The sequence below is a fragment of the Ptychodera flava genome, chromosome 12 (genome assembly GCF_041260155.1).
Source record: "Ptychodera flava strain L36383 chromosome 12, AS_Pfla_20210202, whole genome shotgun sequence".
Taxonomy (NCBI): domain Eukaryota; kingdom Metazoa; phylum Hemichordata; class Enteropneusta; family Ptychoderidae; genus Ptychodera; species Ptychodera flava.
The window spans coordinates 23,485,339-23,506,096 of NC_091939.1; the positions used below are offsets into that span (position 1 = coordinate 23,485,339).

General features: G+C 38.8%; 1 protein-coding gene across 1 annotated transcript in view; it reads right to left on the reverse strand.

The window, feature by feature from the left end:
• The window catches only part of LOC139145445 (neuronal acetylcholine receptor subunit beta-4-like), a 37,987-nt gene that overhangs the window by 1,391 nt on the left and 15,838 nt on the right, over positions 1-20,758 (reverse strand). The window contains exons 2-5 of the mRNA XM_070716635.1: positions 14,874-15,019; positions 11,120-11,164; positions 8,634-8,743; positions 2,381-3,359 (exon numbers count right to left, since the gene is read on the reverse strand). Of these exons, the coding sequence (XP_070572736.1) occupies positions 2,381-3,359; positions 8,634-8,743; positions 11,120-11,164; positions 14,874-15,019 (1,280 nt within the window). The remainder of the gene's footprint in view (positions 1-2,380; positions 3,360-8,633; positions 8,744-11,119; positions 11,165-14,873; positions 15,020-20,758) is intronic.

Consider the following 20,758-nt stretch of genomic DNA (forward strand, 5'->3'; position numbering starts at 1 on the left):
AGACTGCACTATTTTATTCACCATTTTGTAGAAAATGTAAAATTTCGACACCAGTATTCGCGCCAAAATGTATACACTAAACGGCTACAGATCACACTTTACAAGGCCGTCTAATGCGAGTCCGATAAATTTAGTATAAGCAGTAATATATTGCTCTCACCATTGACGCTTTATGGCGCGTAATCAAGGCCAATATTTGAACTCCCAATTTTCAACTACACAACTCAACATTCAACATTCAAACTCCCAATTTTCAACTGTACAACTCCACATTTTCAACTTTCGAACTCCCAATTTTCAACTATCGAACTCTACATTTTCAACTTTCGAACTCCCAATTTTCAACTTTCGAACTCCACACATTCAACTTTCGAACTCCACATTTTCAACTATGGAACTCAACATTTTGGATTCGTATTCCCCATTTTCAACTATCGAAGTCATAGGTCCCCCTAGACCACTAGCCAGCGAACACAAGCCAAAATGAGCATACATATAGTCAAATACGACTTTAAAAAATCGTCGGTGCCATTTTACATGAAACTACTTATCACTTTGTTATAGGGAGTCCCAAACACATGGTGACCTCGCAGTTAATTTTGAACATGGACGACACCGAGTTCGTTCGTGACCACGTCAGTGGTAGTTTGTCTAGGCTGCTACTTGACCTTGACCAGCCCGACAGACGGGGAGATGTGTCACGTAGGTGTGAGAGTCTTCTTAGACTTTTGTCACAGTTAAGTGGCATTGGAATGTGTAGTGAGCGTATTGTCCAGCTAGTGCAAGCCGCTCAACGTGAAATACATTATGTTGAACATAGTGGTCACGGTGAAATAAAGGGAAAGTGGCTTCACACATCAGCCATCTCGTCTTGTATGTGCTTTGATGTGTTCAGTGTCTGAGTTGTATTTTGGCTGTAATAGTGTGGAAATTATCAAGCGAGTTGTTAATTTTAAAATAAGCCATGGCGAGCCACGCACGCATGCTCTTGTCATTAGACGACATGATAGCGCCCGAATTAGGCCTAAGTGATGGCGGAGGTCAGTGGTAAATCTTGAAGTTATAGCATCACAAGTGTTTCCGGTTCATATTTTTAGACCCTCTAGAACATCACATAGGAATAACTCTAAAACTCCGAAACGTCATGTGACGTATCTATGACGCGTTCTGACGTAGTATAGCCCAGAAGGAAAAACGTGGGTAACTACAATGAAGCAAGTTAGGGATGTAGGGAGAATACGACTCCCAAATGTTGAGTTCGAAAGTTGAAAATGTGGAGTTCGAAAGTTGAAAATGTGGAGTTCGAAAGTTGAAAATGTTGAGTTGTATAGTTGAAAATTGGGAGTTTGAATGTTGAATGTTGAGTTGTATAGTTGAAATTGGGAGTTTGAATGTTGAATGTTGAGTTGTATAGTTGAAAATTGGGAGTTCGAATATTGGCCTTGATTACGCGCCATAGACGCTTTGTCAACAGGTCAAGTATGATCCGTCCCCGTTCTGTAATTTTCAAATTACTCTGAGCAGAAAGGAAGCTCTCACCCTTACGAAACGTCAAAACGATTTTAACAATAATATTTATATTTCATAAATATGGTATTAATAAAATATTCCTAAGTTAGACTATTTGCGCCCAGTGATCCTGTGGAAATTCAACCACGTTGCCTCGACATTCGTCCATGCAAATGGAAAGCACCATGCAAATGGAAAGCAAATCATATATACCTGAGGAGAATTAGGTTTAGATATGATTACTGTATGTCTAATAATACATTCTTGCAAATTTGAATTCTGTCTTTTATAACATAAATCATGCGAGGGCATCTAACGCCAATATAGCTCATTTAACCCATCAGATATGATAAAAGTGAAGAGATATGCAATAAAGGGTATTTTCAGCCAGCTGATGATGGTGACAGAGCAAGTCAATTAAAAACCGCGTTTCTGTTTATAGATGTTTCTATAACAGCGATGACAATGAATGGTCCAGAATCCAAACGGACCTGCATACGGAGATTGAAGTAATACGAGAAAGACATGTTTATTTAATGTTACTGTCTGCATGTTTTAACGACTTCTGTCATTTCATTGATCCATATACAAATGATCGAGATGCGCATTATAACAAATGAGTTCTGAGTCGTAGTCGTTCACGACTCGATAATTACTCTGCTGAAGGGTAGTACGATAATAATTACTTATCGTTTTTAGTTCCATCGAATTTAATACCGGAGATAAAATATGTGTTTTCGGAAAGCATGTTAGTCACTGTATTTAAGATTTAGTCACAGAAGGATTAGATAGCCTATATTACGTCATGATCATTCCTGACTTGGCAAATCCCCTCCCCTTGCAGCCCCCCAACAAAATAAGATTCCAATACCTGTAGCGTTTTCTCTTCGTTCCTGATGTACTGCGTTATGTATTTCACTTCATGCAATAGAGCGTGCTCCCGTTCGCTCGACGTTCTCTTTGGCTTGCAAGCCTTGTTCCCCGTTCGGATGCCGTGATCGTGGACTTTGGGGACGCCGTTCGACGTGCACGTGATCGCCGGCTCCGACTTCTGCATGCTGATCAGCTTCATGTGCATCTTCCGGTGCGGATGGTTGTCGACCACGTCGCTGTAGGTTCTTCTGATCGACTGGTAGTTGCACGGTTTCCTCTTGTAGCTCATGTTGAGAACCTTAGGCAGGATGTCCATGAACAGCCGTTTCACCCAGGGCCGCATCCTGTGCGTGCTGGCCGATCTGTAGTGCAAATTTATCACGGCCACCGTGACGACTATCGACGACGACACCAGCACCGTCGTGAAGAGCAAAAATTTCCCGACCAACGGCGTAGCCGATGACGTCGGCGGCATAATCTCGGCCATGAGCAACTGAAAGACGGTCAAGGCCAAGAGGACTGATATACTGAGCGAGATTTTTTCCCCGCTGTCCGGGGGCAGACAAAACACCAGCATTACCAACATGGACATCACGATACAAGGTATTATTAAATTCACTACGTAGAAAAGGGACCTTCTCCTCAAAACTAGGGTGTAAATTACGTGATAGTAAACATCTGTGCAACAAGGATAGGTCGTTGAGTAGTTCCTGCCAGGCGCAGCGACGATTTCCCACTCTTCGTTTTCCCAGAAGTCCTCCTTGACCGCGTGCCGCTCCATGATTTCCAGGTAGATCTGCTTCCCGCTGTAAGACCAGGTGCCAAACTTCATCTGGCAGCGCTGTTCGTCGAAGGGGAAGTACTCGATGTCGATGGAGCAGGGACTCTTGAAGATGGCCGGCGGCACGTGGTAAACCAAACCGTCGTAGCTGACGACGGCCTTGGCGGCGAAGTCTGCGCCGTATGTACCATCAGCACTGCAGTAATAACGACGATAGAAAAAAATTCGAATTAGCTGGCTCAATTAGAACAGTGTCGCGTTAGAAATTTTGACATTTTAACCCCACTGTATTACTGTTGCAACAAGAAGTTTCAGGCAGATAAGTATGGGAAAAACTGTTCTTATTGCCGTTAAAAGTAAAAAAAAATCATCAAATGTCTGGAAGCTCGTATAATGTTTTGACCAACTTTTCATCTCGTTCTGAGGACACAGGTCAAACTTTGTCAGCTGAAATAATTGCGTTCGGCAAAAAGCTCCAACATTTCGTCAAAATTCTATATGGCTCGTATCCGTACAACGCACCATGGCTTACAGTAAGGTTGCTAAAATGACAACTCCTCTCGGCTTACAGGGCTAGTAGCTGTAGACATTGACGATCATGTCACTATTTTGATAACACAACGTCAGATTTAGAAATGTAAAATGCACTGTTACTGTTTACATTTAAATTCTTAAGGTAGTATGCTCCTCGAAAGTGAAAGACTCAAACTTTTGCTCAAACTTTTCTGAATGAAATTTTAAACAATTCTCTTACCAAATCGACAATAAAAATCGGGGGTCACCGTGCAAAGTTTTGAACTAGCGAAACAAATTACCCAACATTTTGAGATATTTGAAATTCAAAATGGCCGCCGTTCCTGTGTTGACTCTATTGGGGAACATAACTTTGGGTTTTCGAAAAACTAAGATGGTGAAAGGTTTTTCTTTCTCCTAGAGCCCCCACAAGTGGTAGATCAGAAAAGAATAATTGTAGAAATTTGAGAGTCCGACTATCTGTCCTCGAGGCGCGTTCTACCTTAATCCGGACCATAGTCCACTAGTCTTTGTTAAAAATAATCAAGCAGTTTACACATGTACAGGCTGAGTTGACTGGCTGAATTCTCTGTATCTATCTCAACATGCTTTTGGGAGTGGAACAAGAAAACGTACGACGTTATCATTAAAACAATTAGTGAAGAAATCGTCAAAACTAGCAGCTCAGCGGCTTCTGGCCTTTTATCCATTACCTATGGCGTTCTGAAGGCTGTTCACTTATTACTCCAAACATTGTCAGACGTAGACAAAGAAACCTACATGATATTTTTCATTACATTTGTCGCAGAAAACAAGTGCGTTTCCTTCTCCTGCCCCAAAGGGATGTAAAAGTACAAAGGTATTTGCCATGCCAACAACAGCTCAATCGGTACAGTACCGTTTGGTAAGTATTAGTTGACAAATGAATCCCTAGTCGGGAATCAATCTACAGGCGGGCGCTGTGTGCCAATAATACTACTGGAAATTACATACATAAAGGTTATATTGACGAGCAGAACACTAACCGTTCCTACGTGGCCTATGAAGTTGAACAAGAAAGTGTGATATTACAGACACAACGAGAGCACTGTAAATACATCCAGTGTTTCCGTTCAGGGCACGGTAGCTAGAATGCGCCTTGTTGACAGATGCTTGGATTCTCAAACTTTTACAGTACCCTTTTGGTCTACCACGTGTAGGGGTTCATTTTGAAGCTCATGGAGTAAATAAAGTGTTTATCGGCTTATTTTTGTGAAAAATCGAAAAAATCTGATTTTACCCCGTGGAGTCAACACAAGGATAGCGGCTATTTTGAATTTAAGTGTGGGGAAATATAATGTAATTCGTTTCTCTAGTACCAAATTCAGCGAGCTGACCCCTGATTTTTGTCCTCGATAACAGAAGAGAATTATTGAAACTTTCTCTAATGGAGGTTTTAAGCAAAAGCTGACCTTTTCAATTTGGAGGCGCGTGCTGCCTTAACGAAACTTTGAGGTATTAACTTAAGGAAAATGAAGTCCACTCGGAAACATAAAGATTGATTACTTCTCACGCTATTTTCAAACTAAGAATTAAGGTTGCTAAAATTGGAATAAATCTTCGATTCTCATTTATGCTTTGTGGTTAAATTTAAAGACACGACAATCGTGGCCGACTTTACATTTGACATGGGATTATCGATTTTCTTGGCTAATCTAGACATTTAACGGGGAGAGAGAGTAAAACTTCGACGCCATGTTCAGCCGATTAGCAGGCTATAGGCCTAGATTAAGTCATTACGTCTAGCGTTTGCGGCGGACATAAAAAACGGAAGTTAGGCTCGTACCGTCAAGTGCTGAGCACACTCTAGGCTTTATTTAATCAAGGAGATCGTTGAGTCAGGGGAAACACTCTATCGTGGGCCTATTTCAATTGCTATGACGGCGCCAAGTTTTGGAATATGCTGGAGTACCTGTCGTTGATTTACTCGTCCATCCGTTGCGCATGCGCGTACTTGTGCCCGGTTACAATCACTGCATTGACAATGAGAATGTAAATTCGATAGGTCCTTTACGATATCAGCATCTACCAACGGTTTAAAATACTAATTGGTGCTTTTGCCTGGAAGTATTGGTTGCTAAGCTCTACTAAGTATGCGAACGTCACAACGTGATTCTTGGAAATGCGCTACTGAAACAAACCCACTCTCGCAGAATGCAGTTGCAAGCAACTCGCACGCTGTGCTATGTGTACACGCGGTCGACAAAAACAACAATAACAACATAATTAAAACGGACATGATATCACGAAGGAACATGTTGGATTGCGCAAACCCTTATCACCTGTTATGACCACTGATTTACAGTCATTATTTTAATTTCTGAGTGACACTTTTACATGTATGTGCATGGATCACTTTATGTCTGGATATAAAATCAAATAAAGTTAAAACGCTAATCTATAACTTTAACGTCGAGGTTTCTCAGATAAGCAGAAGCACAGATCGTGTCCTCAGTGAAAAACTGAAGGTAACTGAGCTCATTCCTTCGATAAAATCTAAGTTATATTCGCAAATCCATAACCTATGCAATCCCCTTCGAGTTGAAAATTGCACAAAATATGATGATACAAACGCAGTCAATTAGTACGGGACCACATGGCTGATTGTTTCAAGGCTTTCCTACCACAATCTCTGGTGATTATAGGTAGTTTCAACATCAACACTCGTTTCCTTTGCTTTTCGATTTATTTTTCTAATGATCACTGAGCCGATGCAACTCTAGATTCTATTTCTGTATAGGATGAGATCAGGACGACCCTTTCATTAAAAATAAGTCTGTGATGAAACACGAAAGTATCCGTATTTGATTGACAATCTCAGACTTATAACTGACGTGTCCCAGACGAATACAACCCTATGTATTATTTGGATGTGACAATTAAAGTAACGCCGATTATCTTATTAAAGTCCCATGCGCTGCAATATTCAATACTATGCATTACTTCCCCGAATTCGTTCTTGAAAGAGCCACTCACTCAACGGCGTGTATACTATTAGTACTATTTACCACGTTCTTGAATTCGCATGTTCAAATCGTAAAAAGATAAATAATAAACGTGAGCCCATGCCCAGCTCAAATATGGCCTCCACACGCAAATATGCATCACAAAAAACTGTGCGTGGACATGGTGCTATACGCATTGGAATCCTCGGAGAACAAACATGTTGTCATCGATGAGAAAGCATTGCACTGAACGCCCTCTCACTGCAATGTACATGCTGTGTCATCCTATATGTTTGTATAACATGACCATCATGATGAGCGGGAATTTCAAACTGCAGAATTTGCTTATCTTATCATGACAAGACAATGTTGTCGGAATGAATTAAAGGGTTACTTTGTTAGATGAGTAGAATTGAAATCTTATAACATTGCCAGATAATTTTACGTAAACAAATCACACAGAGAAACAGCTCATTCGCCTCTAACAGACCCCTTCCCTTAAGTACTAAGACATACATGTTATACTATATGACTAATATATATATATATATATATATATATATATATATATATATATATATATATATATATATATATATATATATATATATATATATATATATATATATATATATATATTAGTACGCGATGACATAGTTTAACTGTTTACCGCGTATTTTCGTTTCATCACAAATAATAACGTAATTATATTGATAGACGGAGCGAGCGAAAAAGGTCGCGTAGGGTTGATGAAACCTCCCCTTGACGGCAAACGCAAGAATACAGTAGCTATTACTGCGTAAGATAACGAACAGCGCAGAAGGAAGATTAGCCGTGATTGGATTTGCCTGGAGATTGCTTTCGTCTTTACTGGATTTCTCTTTCATTTCCTTGAAGGGATTGTGTGGATCTCTCTCTTTTTCTCTCTCGACAAGGCAACGAGCCGAAGATTATCAGTGGCCAGGACTGGGCTTTGCAGGAAACTTAGTGTATGTCAGCATTCTGGGAAAATAGACATAGACGGAAGCAGGAGCTGGCGAAAGGGTTCGATATTTGCTTTACTCTGGACTGACGTTGTCTATGACGACAATCCATGGCTTGACGTAATCACACTATATTGCCGCTATCTATAAATTCGAAAATGCTAATACAGCATGCAGGTTCATTCAAGAATGCTACATTTCTCGGGGGCGAATTGAGTTTTTCACTCTATCTGACTGTATAGCCTTGGCGGGTCAGGCCATGGGAAACTCATCCATGGGTCGCATACAGATTGCGACTCGGTTCTGTGATACAAAAGAGAGGCGATCGCCTTTTGAAGAGGGTGGCAGATTTATTAATTACAGGAGCTTGACCAAATGTGAGCAAGCCATTACATGTAAAGTAGCGGCACGCTTCGCAGCAGGAGCTGGCCAGTCATGAGCAAGTAATTACGTCAGCTGAGGGTAAGGTCTAATTGAGCGATTTCGAAAGTTCATCACGCACGCATTTTCATGCAGTCCGCCGTTCGGCATGTTCGTCAGGGGAATAATTATCTTGATTTCTGGTTGAGCACTCGAGTTCTCTTACTAAATTTACAAGTGCTAATATCTCCCTTTTGCCAGAATGATGTTAGAAATATTGTAATAACACTCTGCACGTTATCGTAGCGAGTGCGCATCATAACTCAACTAATCACTGTACATCATATGTGATTACCCGTCTGAGACTTTAAACTCGATCGTCGCACGCTCTCGTGTAGTAGCTCTCCTGGGGGACTGTGATCAATCTACAGAATCTACATTAAATTTTGGTTTCGTCACAGAGCATATCGGTCCTTGTCTCACTGATACGTCACCAATTAGTCTGTTTTTGTGCGAGCAGCGCCTCCAACGATTACGCATTTTCTCCACTGTCAATACATAGTAATATTTCGTTAAAACAATCGAAAGAAGTATCAGCTGTGAGGGTGATATATATTTATCCCGACTCACTAATTGTAAAGCACGGTGTCCGGCCTCCAAATCAGCTCTTGAGGAATGGGTACTGTCTCGATGCCGCTGTAGTTGGCTGGGTCCCAGCGCAGTCGATAATCTTGCCACTCCTGCAGAGAAAATACAACAGATGGAGCAGCGTTGAAACGAAATTGAAAATATGTTCGCTTTGAGCCACTTTGGTAACATTTTCATCAAGGCGAACAGAACAGTGTTACATCACAAAGGCAACGGGGCATACAGCGTAATTTCAACTGCCAGAGATATCTATAACATTACACTGAGCAAGACACACTACTTATGCATCGCAAGGAATATAAAGATTGCATTAATCTTCAGTAAGTACAAAGCATCTGTTTCATCGAAGTGATATACCGAAATACCGAAGGATTAGGATTAGGCTTCGTGTAGCAATTGAACAGCTGACAATTTTATCATAGTTTAGATGTCATTATGCATCGATCAACATGGCCGATTTGTACAGAAACTAGGCCTCCTACTGTAGCGAAAGCACACATCCATGTGCACTGTTCTTTCTCAAGACCAAAAATATCCATCCACAATTTACCTGAAACTCTGACAATGGATGCTACCATACAGTTTCATATACCGTGCATTGAGATTTGCCACGCCTAGCTTACAGATTACGTTAGGTCTGTACATGCAAAGGTATTTGTTGTAAATGTATTGAGATTAGGGTGTGTGGGGTGGCATTTCATCTTTATAAAGCGGTCTAAGGTTGAGCGCCTGCACATGTAAATCAAACACCACCTCGTTTATTTTCACTCCAATTTGCCGTCTCCAGGTCGTTTATCAAATTAATGAAAGATGGTGATTACACCTAGGCCTTGTCACCAGGCCTTGATATCTTGACAGTTTATTCTGAGATCAGGTGTACGTCAATATTATCAACTCTTACGATGATTGCCGAAGCATCGATAATGACTTGTGTCCATTAAATGCCGTGCCAGGCTTGTCAGAGCGTTGAGCGGCACAAACATAAATTTACCAGCGTGAATATTATGTGTTTTGATGAGATGGGATGAGCTCATTCGTTCTCATTTGGTAGTTTTCTTGGCTAGGTCAGAATGCACACAGTGGGGCAATCATTTCTTGCCGTGAACAAGCTTCCACAATTTTTTTTATTTGAAAATAAAAAACAACCTAATCAAGGCCTAATTCAAGCGCGGATGAGGTCAAAATCTGCCCAAGCGTATACCCATGGGATTCCTTCGGTGAGTTTAGCGTGAAAATGGGACAGAGAAATATATCTTGACCAAAATCGATAAACCAAGGGACCAGACTCATTTGTAATTTGAGTCACTCCGCCATAACGTAGACATCAACACAGGAACATAAACATTAGTTGGATGCAGTAAATTATATATATATATATATATATATATATATATATATATATATATATATATATATATATATATATATATATTATATATATATATATATATTATTTATTTATTTTTATTTGGCTTTATTTAATGAGGGTAGCCTGGTAAACTCTAGAGAGAGTTTATCTCCCCCAGGGCCCTCGACATTACAACAAATATATACAAAACCACAAAAACAATTTTCAAGAGTGAAAATACAAAACACCACATATAACAACTGCCACATTTAACAGGAAAGGCAAGAAAAAATTAAAATTCTGCCCAATATTGTTTTAAATAATTTCTTTTAAAAGAGACAAGTGTCTCAGAAGATTTGACTTCTGTTTTCAACTTATTCCATTCCATAGCTCCCTGTACTGACCATGTGTTTTTAAAAACATTCAATTTGGCTCTAGGGATATCAAGCTTATTTTGGGAGCTAGCTCTGGTCACACGGCTATGACACTGATTGACATATTGGACATTTCCGTCATATACAATACCTTTCAAGGATTTAAACACTAAACACATACTTTGTATAAAATTCTATCGGGTAAAGGCATAATATGCAATGATCTAAAAGTCCATTGGTCGGATAATTATACTTAGTGCCCATCATAACACGCACAGCGCGTTTCTGTAATTTGAATAACTTGCTTATATTTGAACTAGTTCCCCATGCACTACAACAATAGTCCAAATGGGGAAGTATATATGCATTATAATATGTTCGTCTAGTACTTAATGGTAAATATCGTATTATACGTCTAAGTAGAGCTATACGTGAATTGACCTTTTTATAAATTGAATCAGTATTTGACTTCCAGTTCAAGTGTTGATCTACCACTATACCCAGAAGTCTTTCTTCATTTACAGACTCTAAAATATTCTGACCAAGTTTACAATGAAGAACATTTCTTGGTAGACGTGACAATCTCTGATGTATATATATATATATATATATATATATATATATATATATATATATATATATATATATATATATATATATATATATATATATATACATACATACATATATATACATATATATCGTCAAATGCAACAAAGATGCTTGTGGGAGAGTCATATTTTTACCTGTTTCATCCATACACTTGTTGTCATTATTTGGTTCCTTTCGTCCTGAAAGAGATTGAAACAGAAAAAAAGGAAAAATACTCATCAACGAAAGCTTACTCTTGCCAAATTGAGTGACCTCTATACGAGCCTCTACAGGTTTAACTAATATGCTGCTTGTTGTCCAAGTCACTCAGGGCCGCCACTCGGAATACTGGGTGTGCTCTGTACAAATAATAAACCTTTCAACGCAACGCACTGATAAGATGCTTGGGTATTCATTTGGAAAATTAAACCGACTTTAACCGATTTTTACGAAGGTTGGTGTGAATAAAGGCGAGGCCAAGTAATGTACCGATGACATACAACCAATATTTTCCCTATGTTTTATCTAGCCTGTTGTTACTCTCTCCGTGTCTGTCTGTCTGTCTGTGTCTGTGTCTCTATCTCTGTCTGTCTCTCTGTCTGTTCCTGTATTTCTTTATGTGTCTCTGTTTCTGTCAGTCCGTCAGTCTGTCTATCTGTCTGTCTGTCGCTTTCTCTCTCTCTCTCTCTCTCTCTCTCTCTCTCTCTCTCTCTCTCTCTCTCTCTCTCTCTCTCTCTCTCTCTCTCTCTCTCTCTCTCTCTCTTTCTCTCTCTCTTATTACAACCACCTTTCTTAAAAGTCTTTCCTTGACCCTCGCACACTTTCGATTGGGAAATTGTTAAAAGGTGCTGTGTTAAATTGTAAAATTGCTTACGAATCCATCACGCGTAGCATAGGAACGTACTTTTATATTTGAAGCTCGTTCGTAAACGTACTGTCAGCTAAAGTATGCGTTTCCCGGACCTTTTTTTATCGTATGGCCTAAACTCTCTCCCAATACAACTGATCAGACTTTCCCCATATTTACTTCCTCGGTTCTTGTTAGCCAGTAAACAGAGTAAACTTTAAAAATCCGAGTAGACGTACTGATTGTAAGCTACGGATTAAGAGAAAGCGGCTGGTCGACAAGTATAAATTCGAATGTGGCTAACATAAGCTTCGAATTTATTGATGAGTACATAGTTATTAATTGTTGAAGTGAAAGCCACATTTTGAGCGTCATTGCTAATAACAGGCAGACGTTTGCCACACTATGCAAAGTTAGAGATTTATGGAAATCATTCATGTATTTCATTCTCTTAAGCAGGTTTTCATTCCTTTCCGAGTTTACATTTGCACACGACCCGTAAGTGTTTTATTTGCATATGTACCTTATGAAACGAGACAGGGGTCCGGACTAATATGTCTTCGTAATATATATCCCGGCCCCTCATACGCACATAACATCAATTGCTTCGGTGCAAACATGTAGAATACGATGATAGCGCAATTTGAAATAAGATAAAACCCGTCTTTTTTTTGCTCAGCGAATGTTTCTTATCTCACGTTTCTGCGCCGTTGATGACTGACTGCAAAATGTACCTCACCGGTTTTTGAGTTAGATTTTGAGCGTGAATTGCCATTACCGTTGTAATATCGAATTGGCATGCCGAAATGATTGCACGAAGGAGCAGGCCATAAAGACGCTGGAAACGAGCCCTCGTTTTTGTATGCAGACCTTTATTAAACCGTGAGGGCAACGCTACGGGCGAATACGCTTCTTAAAAGCTACATTTATGGCTACAAATAGTCTCCCTAACGAGGTTTCCACGGCTTGTTTATTTTCTACGAATGAAGGTCTAGCTCTGACGATAAAAAAACGCTGGAGTTGTCCACGCTTTTGATAGACTAGGATAAACACTGCTAACGTTTCAAGGATTTTTTTTATCGCGCTCAACACATCGTTCGTTCGCCAAGAAGACTTAGGTACTGTACGTGTCCGTTTTAATGGTCGATGTAACAATCACCTTAATTGATTTGCACGCTTTTGATACATTTGCTCGGTTCCACGGACAAAGTCATATGTGTTAAAACGGAGAAAAAGCTCATATTTCATCGAAGACATATTCTTTTACGATGCAAGTGCAACCCCACATAAAAAAATCATTCTCGGAAAACTATGTCCAGGGTCAAACCTCTCAGAGGATATATCCACCATACTGTTAGTCATTATTCTGCGTCTGCTTCCTAAATTAAGTTTGCTGTCTCACAACTATTTGATCTTTGTCAGCAATTATCACATTGGAAATTTCAAAACTGATAATATTCATTCGATTCGGACTACGCTTTTTTATTGGCGAACATGCACAACGAAGATCTAATTTTTTTTCTCCGTAGAATCTGTGTGCACAGATGTTCGAGAAAATGTTGGACGCAGAAAGCGCCGATGCAATGAACCTTGACAGAAAGCCGAATGTTCACTATGAGAAAAGTCACAACCCCGATTCCATGAATGAAATAAACAAAAGTTTACTCTGGGACAAGTACATCGGGATCATGTTTATTCTTCGTTATTTAAATTATATCATTATCGTTTGGTTATATTGGTAAGTTCCATTATTATCGGTCTTTTCGAATTAAGAACAGGTTAGGGCTGTTTTTATTTCTCCCTGCATACTTAAACTAGGCTTTCCTAGTTCCCATTGTCCTTTCCAATACAGTCTTTTCTATTGAATCCGGGGAAAGACGATAAAAGCAGATAAAATGATAAGACCAACCCTTTCGTCATTGCTGATGTAGGTGCATGGCCTTAGGAGGCAGGGGATATTTTCTCATCGGGAGCTTTAAATTTTAAGAAACCAACATGCTAGGTAGTCGCTTTATGTAAACAATGTTTTAAGTGATTCAGATTGAGACATCGACCACGTTTCATGATGATATGTAAATTTGTCATGATTCCTGATGGTGCGCCCCAGGAACTTCTCTAGTGAGCAGTCTATGGCCTATAATGGGTTTCGAAGACTATTTTCCAAAGCAACGAGGTCCATAGGTCACATCAGCCGGTATTTTAACTTCTACATACCCTTGAGTAGGTTTCTGTCGGAATCTATGTCGAGATCGATGGTATATGTTGAAGTTGAGAGCGAACGGCACAGATACAACCGCGCGGATGTACATTTGGTTCCCGATCGATTTCAACTCAAAGCCACTCAATACTATTTACTCATAGGTCGCGTCTCTCCTTTCCATGCAACTTTATATCGATCGACTCTATCCAATCTGCACGACCCCGGTAAATACTGTCACCCGTTTTGTCACGATACGCACGTTTTTCAGTTTCTTTAAAACAAAATAATCTTCTTATCTGTATCCAACTGCACGTGTGTAGAATTATTTCCCAAGAAACTTTCCCTTTTGTTGAAAGGGACCAATCACATTTTTAGTTGATGTAAGGAAAGCGATTGAGAACAAGAACATTGATCTTTCATTCATTTCGAGTTGACAGTTCAGCAGAATACTCTAATTTACGACGACGACGACGATGATGATGATGATGATGACGACGACGACGATGATGATGATGATGATGATGATGATGATGATGATGATGATGATGATGATGACGTAACGACAGTAATGATGATTCGTTTGTCAGTGCAGCAAGGAGTGTCAAGATTATATCGATGAGCAAAGAAAACATCGACAGATCGACCAGCAAATACATATACGGTGATTGATAAAAACGATAGAGCGGTTTGCGCGTGTGAGCAAGGAAAAAAATGTGAATGGGAAAGATGTATTTTTCGCTCACTGGAAATGCCTACGCTGACAAGAAGAGAGTGGCACCTTTATTGCGCTTTTATTCAGTTTCCTTGAAGTACAGAATAGAGTGAATTTGAAAGAAGCGGAAGAACAAGGAATATTTCTTACCACATCCATAAGCTGGACGATTGACAAGCCGAATCTGACTTTGAGCAACTCCGTTGGTTCTTTAACTGGCCTGACCTGAGTGTCATAGTCACTGTGTTTGAATAAATCCTGGAAGAGGCGTCGTTCAGATTCTGAGGCATTCACACCTTTAAAGAGAATAATGGGGAAAACAGTATTTATGATGCTCAGCGAAAATTGTTGAAATCATGTTATCGACCCGTAAATTTTTAAATATTAATGGGCCTGTATTTTATAACTTAGTATTCGTGAAACAAGGTATCTTGTTCAAATATAATTGCCTTGTAATGAAAAAGTTAATCGTAATGGTCTTGCTTTGCGGGTAGCTGTTATACTATTTGTCCCATATATATATATATATATATATATATATATATATATATATATATATATATATATATATATATATATATATATATATACATTCAGATATAGTCAGACTGAAAACAGACGACTGTTCTGTTCTGATAACCAGTATTTTTTGAAGTAAATAAACAACTTATCAAATAAGCAGAATTATTCAATTTGAAAATAACAGCAAAGATTGCAAAACATTTGCCCTACGATAGATTTTTAAGCAACTTTTGTTTTTCCAACATGTTCTGAAATGGTAGCTGAAATTAATGGTCTAATAGAATGGCCAAAGCGACGACTCTTTCTGAAATGTGAGCACGTATTGTAGGGGTAATAAGCAGGTTAAACGGCACTGCCTGTCTTTTGCAAGGCTAACTTGAACAGCCGGCGTCGCTTTGATCATAACTAAGGTTACTTTATGTCCTAATCAGTGAACAAGCTGACACCGTGGAATTCCCCTTACTTGTCAATGTAAGCGTTGTCGTCAAGTCTAAGGCGACATGTTGTGTGGTTGTTCCTTTCATGGGCCGCGGAAACACAAAGTGCGGCGAAACACACATGCACACCTTTCTTTCCAACAGCAGTTATAATATTATACGAACTTCTGTCAATGTTGGTGCAAATGAAATAGATTCTTTGACAATGAAAGTAAAGGGTAGCCTGTAATCCACGGAAATTAAGTCTCGCAAATTCAACTCGATCAAATCCAGCAGAAAACCAAAGGTAAATTAGTTTGGATCCTACCTCAGTTCCGGAGTAGAACCAAAAGGGTTAACTTCATTTACTGATTATAATATGGCTCAGGCAATCTTGTAGCCCTTAAACCCTCGCTATTTTAGGCACTGTCACTCATATAAATATAGTACACAGAAGTTCGTAGGTTGATTACTGACCTCATCGACCCTAAAGACAGTTGACATATAAAGTCGTAATTTCTAACCTTTAAAAACGAACCAGACTTTAATAACAGATGCCTACTTATGAAAGCATTGATATTGGCATCATCATGGCGTGAACATACTTCGTTTCACTGAAGACAGTGTGAAAACGTTATCGAAAGTCTATACTTTATCAGTTCAACGCCTGCAGGACGCTTGAAGAAAGCCTTCCTTAATATTACATGTGTTTGTGTATATGTTTGAGTATGTATGTATGTATGTATGTATGTATGTATGTATGTATGTATGTATGTATGTATGTATGTATGTATGTATGTATGTATGTATGTATGTATGTATGTATGTATGTATGTATGTATGTATGTATGTATGTATGTATGTATGTATGTATGTATGTATGTATGTATGTATGTATATATGTATGTATGTATTTATGTATATTATGGCAAAACAAGTCACGTGACGAGAAAATAGATACCCACTGACTTCAAAAGTGACGTCAAATGATATGTTTTCAAAAACTAAGGTGTGACTTTTAAAAACTTACCCGGTCACAGTATATAAGCTTGGTATATAGTATGTATATAGTATAGTATAGTGTTATATATATATATATATATATATATATATATATATATATATATATATATATATATATATATATATATATATATATATATATATATATATATATATATATATATATATATATATATATATATATATATACACACACACACATAAACCGTACTCTCTGTGCCCAAGTTCAGAGGTTGCCATAAAGCCATTATGGTGATAACCGGGAGGGCACATTGTATACATTTTGTATATATATATATATATATATATATATATATATATATATATATATATATATATATATATATATATATATATATATATATATATATAATATATATATATATATATATATGAATGTAGAGCTAAGAATCCTTTCACTTCTGCCTGAAGATTGCAGGAAACTTAACAAATATTAATACTTTTTGTACTTAAAGTAATTTACATACACACACACACACACACACACATATATATATATATATATATATATATATATATATATATATATATATATATATATATATATATATATATATATATATATATATTCTTAAACCTAGTCGGTGCACAAATTAGGTACTATAGGAACTGCGCTTAAATTGACATGTTGTGTACTTTGAAGCCGGTCATGGTCAAGTAAACCACCAGGCGCTGTCTCGTACTTCGAGACTGATTTAGCAGCTTGAGTGAATCTTAGTCAGAAATCATGTGCCGTGTTTGTACACTTCGTCGTAAATTACAGGCTAGGGGGTCTTACAGGCAATGATGGATAAAGCCCCTGTGTGCGATGTTGGTGGATTTGTTCAAGAAAAATGCCGGTCTAATTTTAACCTAATCAGTGACCACTTTATTTTGTAAATACGTGTTTGAGCTCGCCAGAATGATATAATGGCTGTTATGCATTTGTCGTAATTACGGCTGGAAAGATCCGCAGATTTCTTTAACCGGCTTTGCCTCAAGCTGCACCGTATTCACATCAATCTTATTTCCAGTGTGTATTTCAGAGGCTTTTGCAGTAGACGTGATGCGAGTTACGGTTATTTTCCGCAACCCGCCGTTTGATATCTTTGCCACCTTTCTGCTCCGTCACAGCACACTTGCCAAGATCCTCCAGTCACCCTCTAGCTGGCGGAGGGATTGTCGGTACCAATATCCCTCCTTCCCCTCCCTAGTTCGATAAACAGTGCAACCATACATAATTGAGAGACAAGTTACAAACAAATATTTTAAGATAGTACGCGGCTGGAAAGTGAAAGACTTAAACTTTTAATTTGCTAAAAATTCCCACAATGAAACGTTCAACCATACTCTTACCAAATCAAGACTAAAATCAGGGGTCACCGTGCAAAGTTTGGTACTACAGAAACAAAGAAACAAATTATCCGACATTCCCCGATGTTTGAAATTCAAAATGGCCGAAATCCCCGTGTTAGCTCAATGGAGAAGAATACATTTTCGATTTCGAATATTAATAACTACGACGATGAAAATTTTTCTCACTCCAAGAGCTTTAAAATGAGCCCGCACAAGTGGTAGATCAGAAAGGAATTATAAAGGTTTTAGAGTTCGAATATCTGCATGTCCCCGAGGCATATTCCTTAAAGTCGAAATGACATTCGGTTAGTACGACTTTACGCACTGACAACACATCAAGATATTATTTCTGACTTGTGCCTGAAAATTAACGTACCTTCACCAAGCACTTTAAAGAATGGAAACCGCTGTGAAATTTAACTTCTTGGGGATCATAACTGTCACTTAGCAAAACGTTTATTTTTGCTGTTCTTGTAAACGACTACGTCCCCTTAGTTTATCCGAAGATCATTTGAATAAAAAGTATTCCCCTTGTAAACACAACACCTCCCTAACAGTATTAGATGCTAACTCAATGGCGAATGAAATCTAGTCAGTCAAGTCTAAAATTAAGCAGCCGTCATAACACACGTATATATCGTTCGTTGACAAGTTGAATAAAAGGTATTTCGTCGAACTCTCGGGAGAAGAATACTTGTACTACGTTTTTACAAAGAGGAAAACACTGGAAAGCACATTAGAAGTCACAGCTCGTGAGGTTTGATTAATGCGCTAAAGGGACATCATGTTTTTAGAAGAGCAAATTTGTACTAGTTCGGAGGACCGGATCTAACACACTTCTGTCCGGGAATTGTTGCTATGGTTGGGAGACGGAGCGCTAAATAACATTAGCACCGACGATATCCGCTGTCCTTCTGTTAATTGCTCGATTATTCACTCAAAGAGTCTCGTGTAATCCTTGAAACAACGCTCCATAAAAAAAATAAGCAGCCCCGAGCTGTTTCGATTCGTGACGTGCAGTTTATACATGTAAGAGATGAGCGGTAATTGAATTGGCCAGCTTCGAGAAGTAATCGCCGACACTCTTGCCAGCGCCGTGCAGGAAATGGCCGGGAAATAACTTCGGAGAAGCGATACATACAGAAAAACATCATTAGCTAACAGCATAAATTTGCCGAATGCCTGCAAGGCTGAGCAAGACGGAGGAAGGGGATAAAACGTGAACAGCAAATGTGCGTGACCAAACGAGCGGCACAGATCTTTTAATGTTATTCAAAGTCGGGTAAGCATGTTCTGGAGCTTTGTGCCCAAAACATTCACCGTCGAATCTTGGTAGATTGGCAGTCAATACCACAATAACTTACGGAGGAAATAAGCGAGCGTAATATCGTGTGTATAAATATCGTACTGTACTCGAAATCTCCGTGCTGGGCCCTTTTGAGGGTGTTGAATACGAACTTACAAAATATTATAGCAAATTGGCAGAGAACTGAAATGCTTTATACATCAATACGGGATGTGAATCGATTAGAACGCGCGGAGTCGAAAGGCAGAGCGTCACAATAGGCTATGTAAAAATATTCTCAACACTTTTCGTAAGGCTATTGGCTGTACCGACGTCTTCCCTGCGCGTTTAAGAAAATATGGCCGACGGCACCAATTAGTGACAGATACAAGAAAACGTTAACCGGGCGGCGCATATTCAATTTGTAAGATGGTGGAAATTACAGCCAGACGCATGATCAAAATTTCATAACAGAGTAACAGATACTGTGCCATAAATTGGGTCCATTAATTCAATTTTTTCCTCTGAGTGCCCTGATAGTTTTCCGTCCCTCGTGTCTCCGTGTAATGCTGCCCGGAGACATAATGAGTAGCGTGGGCGCAAGCAGTGTGACGATATTGAATAGTTCGTATTATTTTTTTTCTGAAAATTTGCCGATCATTTATTGGAGATCTAGACCCACTGTCAAGAACATCAACGATGGCCGTGGTGTAGATGGGGCTGCTATCCTGGTTTAAAATTACAATTATCCATATATTCAATGTCACGATACCGAACGAGCATTTTGGAAGGGCTTCAAAAGTCCATAATCGAGGATATATTCGTCTCAAAATTACGCGTTTCTTTCTGATGGAAGCATAGATATTAGTCACCTTTAACCCCCATTAAAATAAATCACTACAGAAACTACCTATCATTGGAACTACATACCTTAAGATTTGCACCGACAGTAATCTCGTACTGAAACTCCTATCATTTTGTCAGTTCATTCGATGATCTTGAATCTAAAATTTACTTTGCTTTCATAATTTGCGTCGAGCAACCACTTCATATTTTGAAAGAAATCGGCATTTATTAAGATTTTGTAATCTAGAATTTTATGTTTTGATTGAGTTTCTATCCTCACTTGACCACTGCTTTCATCGTGTCTTGTACAATTTTTTTCTTCAGTGTGATTATACATGTACCTCATGTACAGGAATTCGGAGCAGCTTCTTATTTCTCAGAGAGGATTTAATGAGGAAACTCATCTCAGTTTAGGATATTGAAGGGGCTTATGTCTCCAGTGACAATCGCAGACACTCCAAGCAAATAATGGTCGTCTAAGAGGGACAATGTCGCTCTTTTTTCGAGCTTTTTCCATTAATTTTGTTTGATATGAAAAGTAGTCAGTGTTATTTGACTTCTTCAAACATGTTGAAATTCTGGTCAGC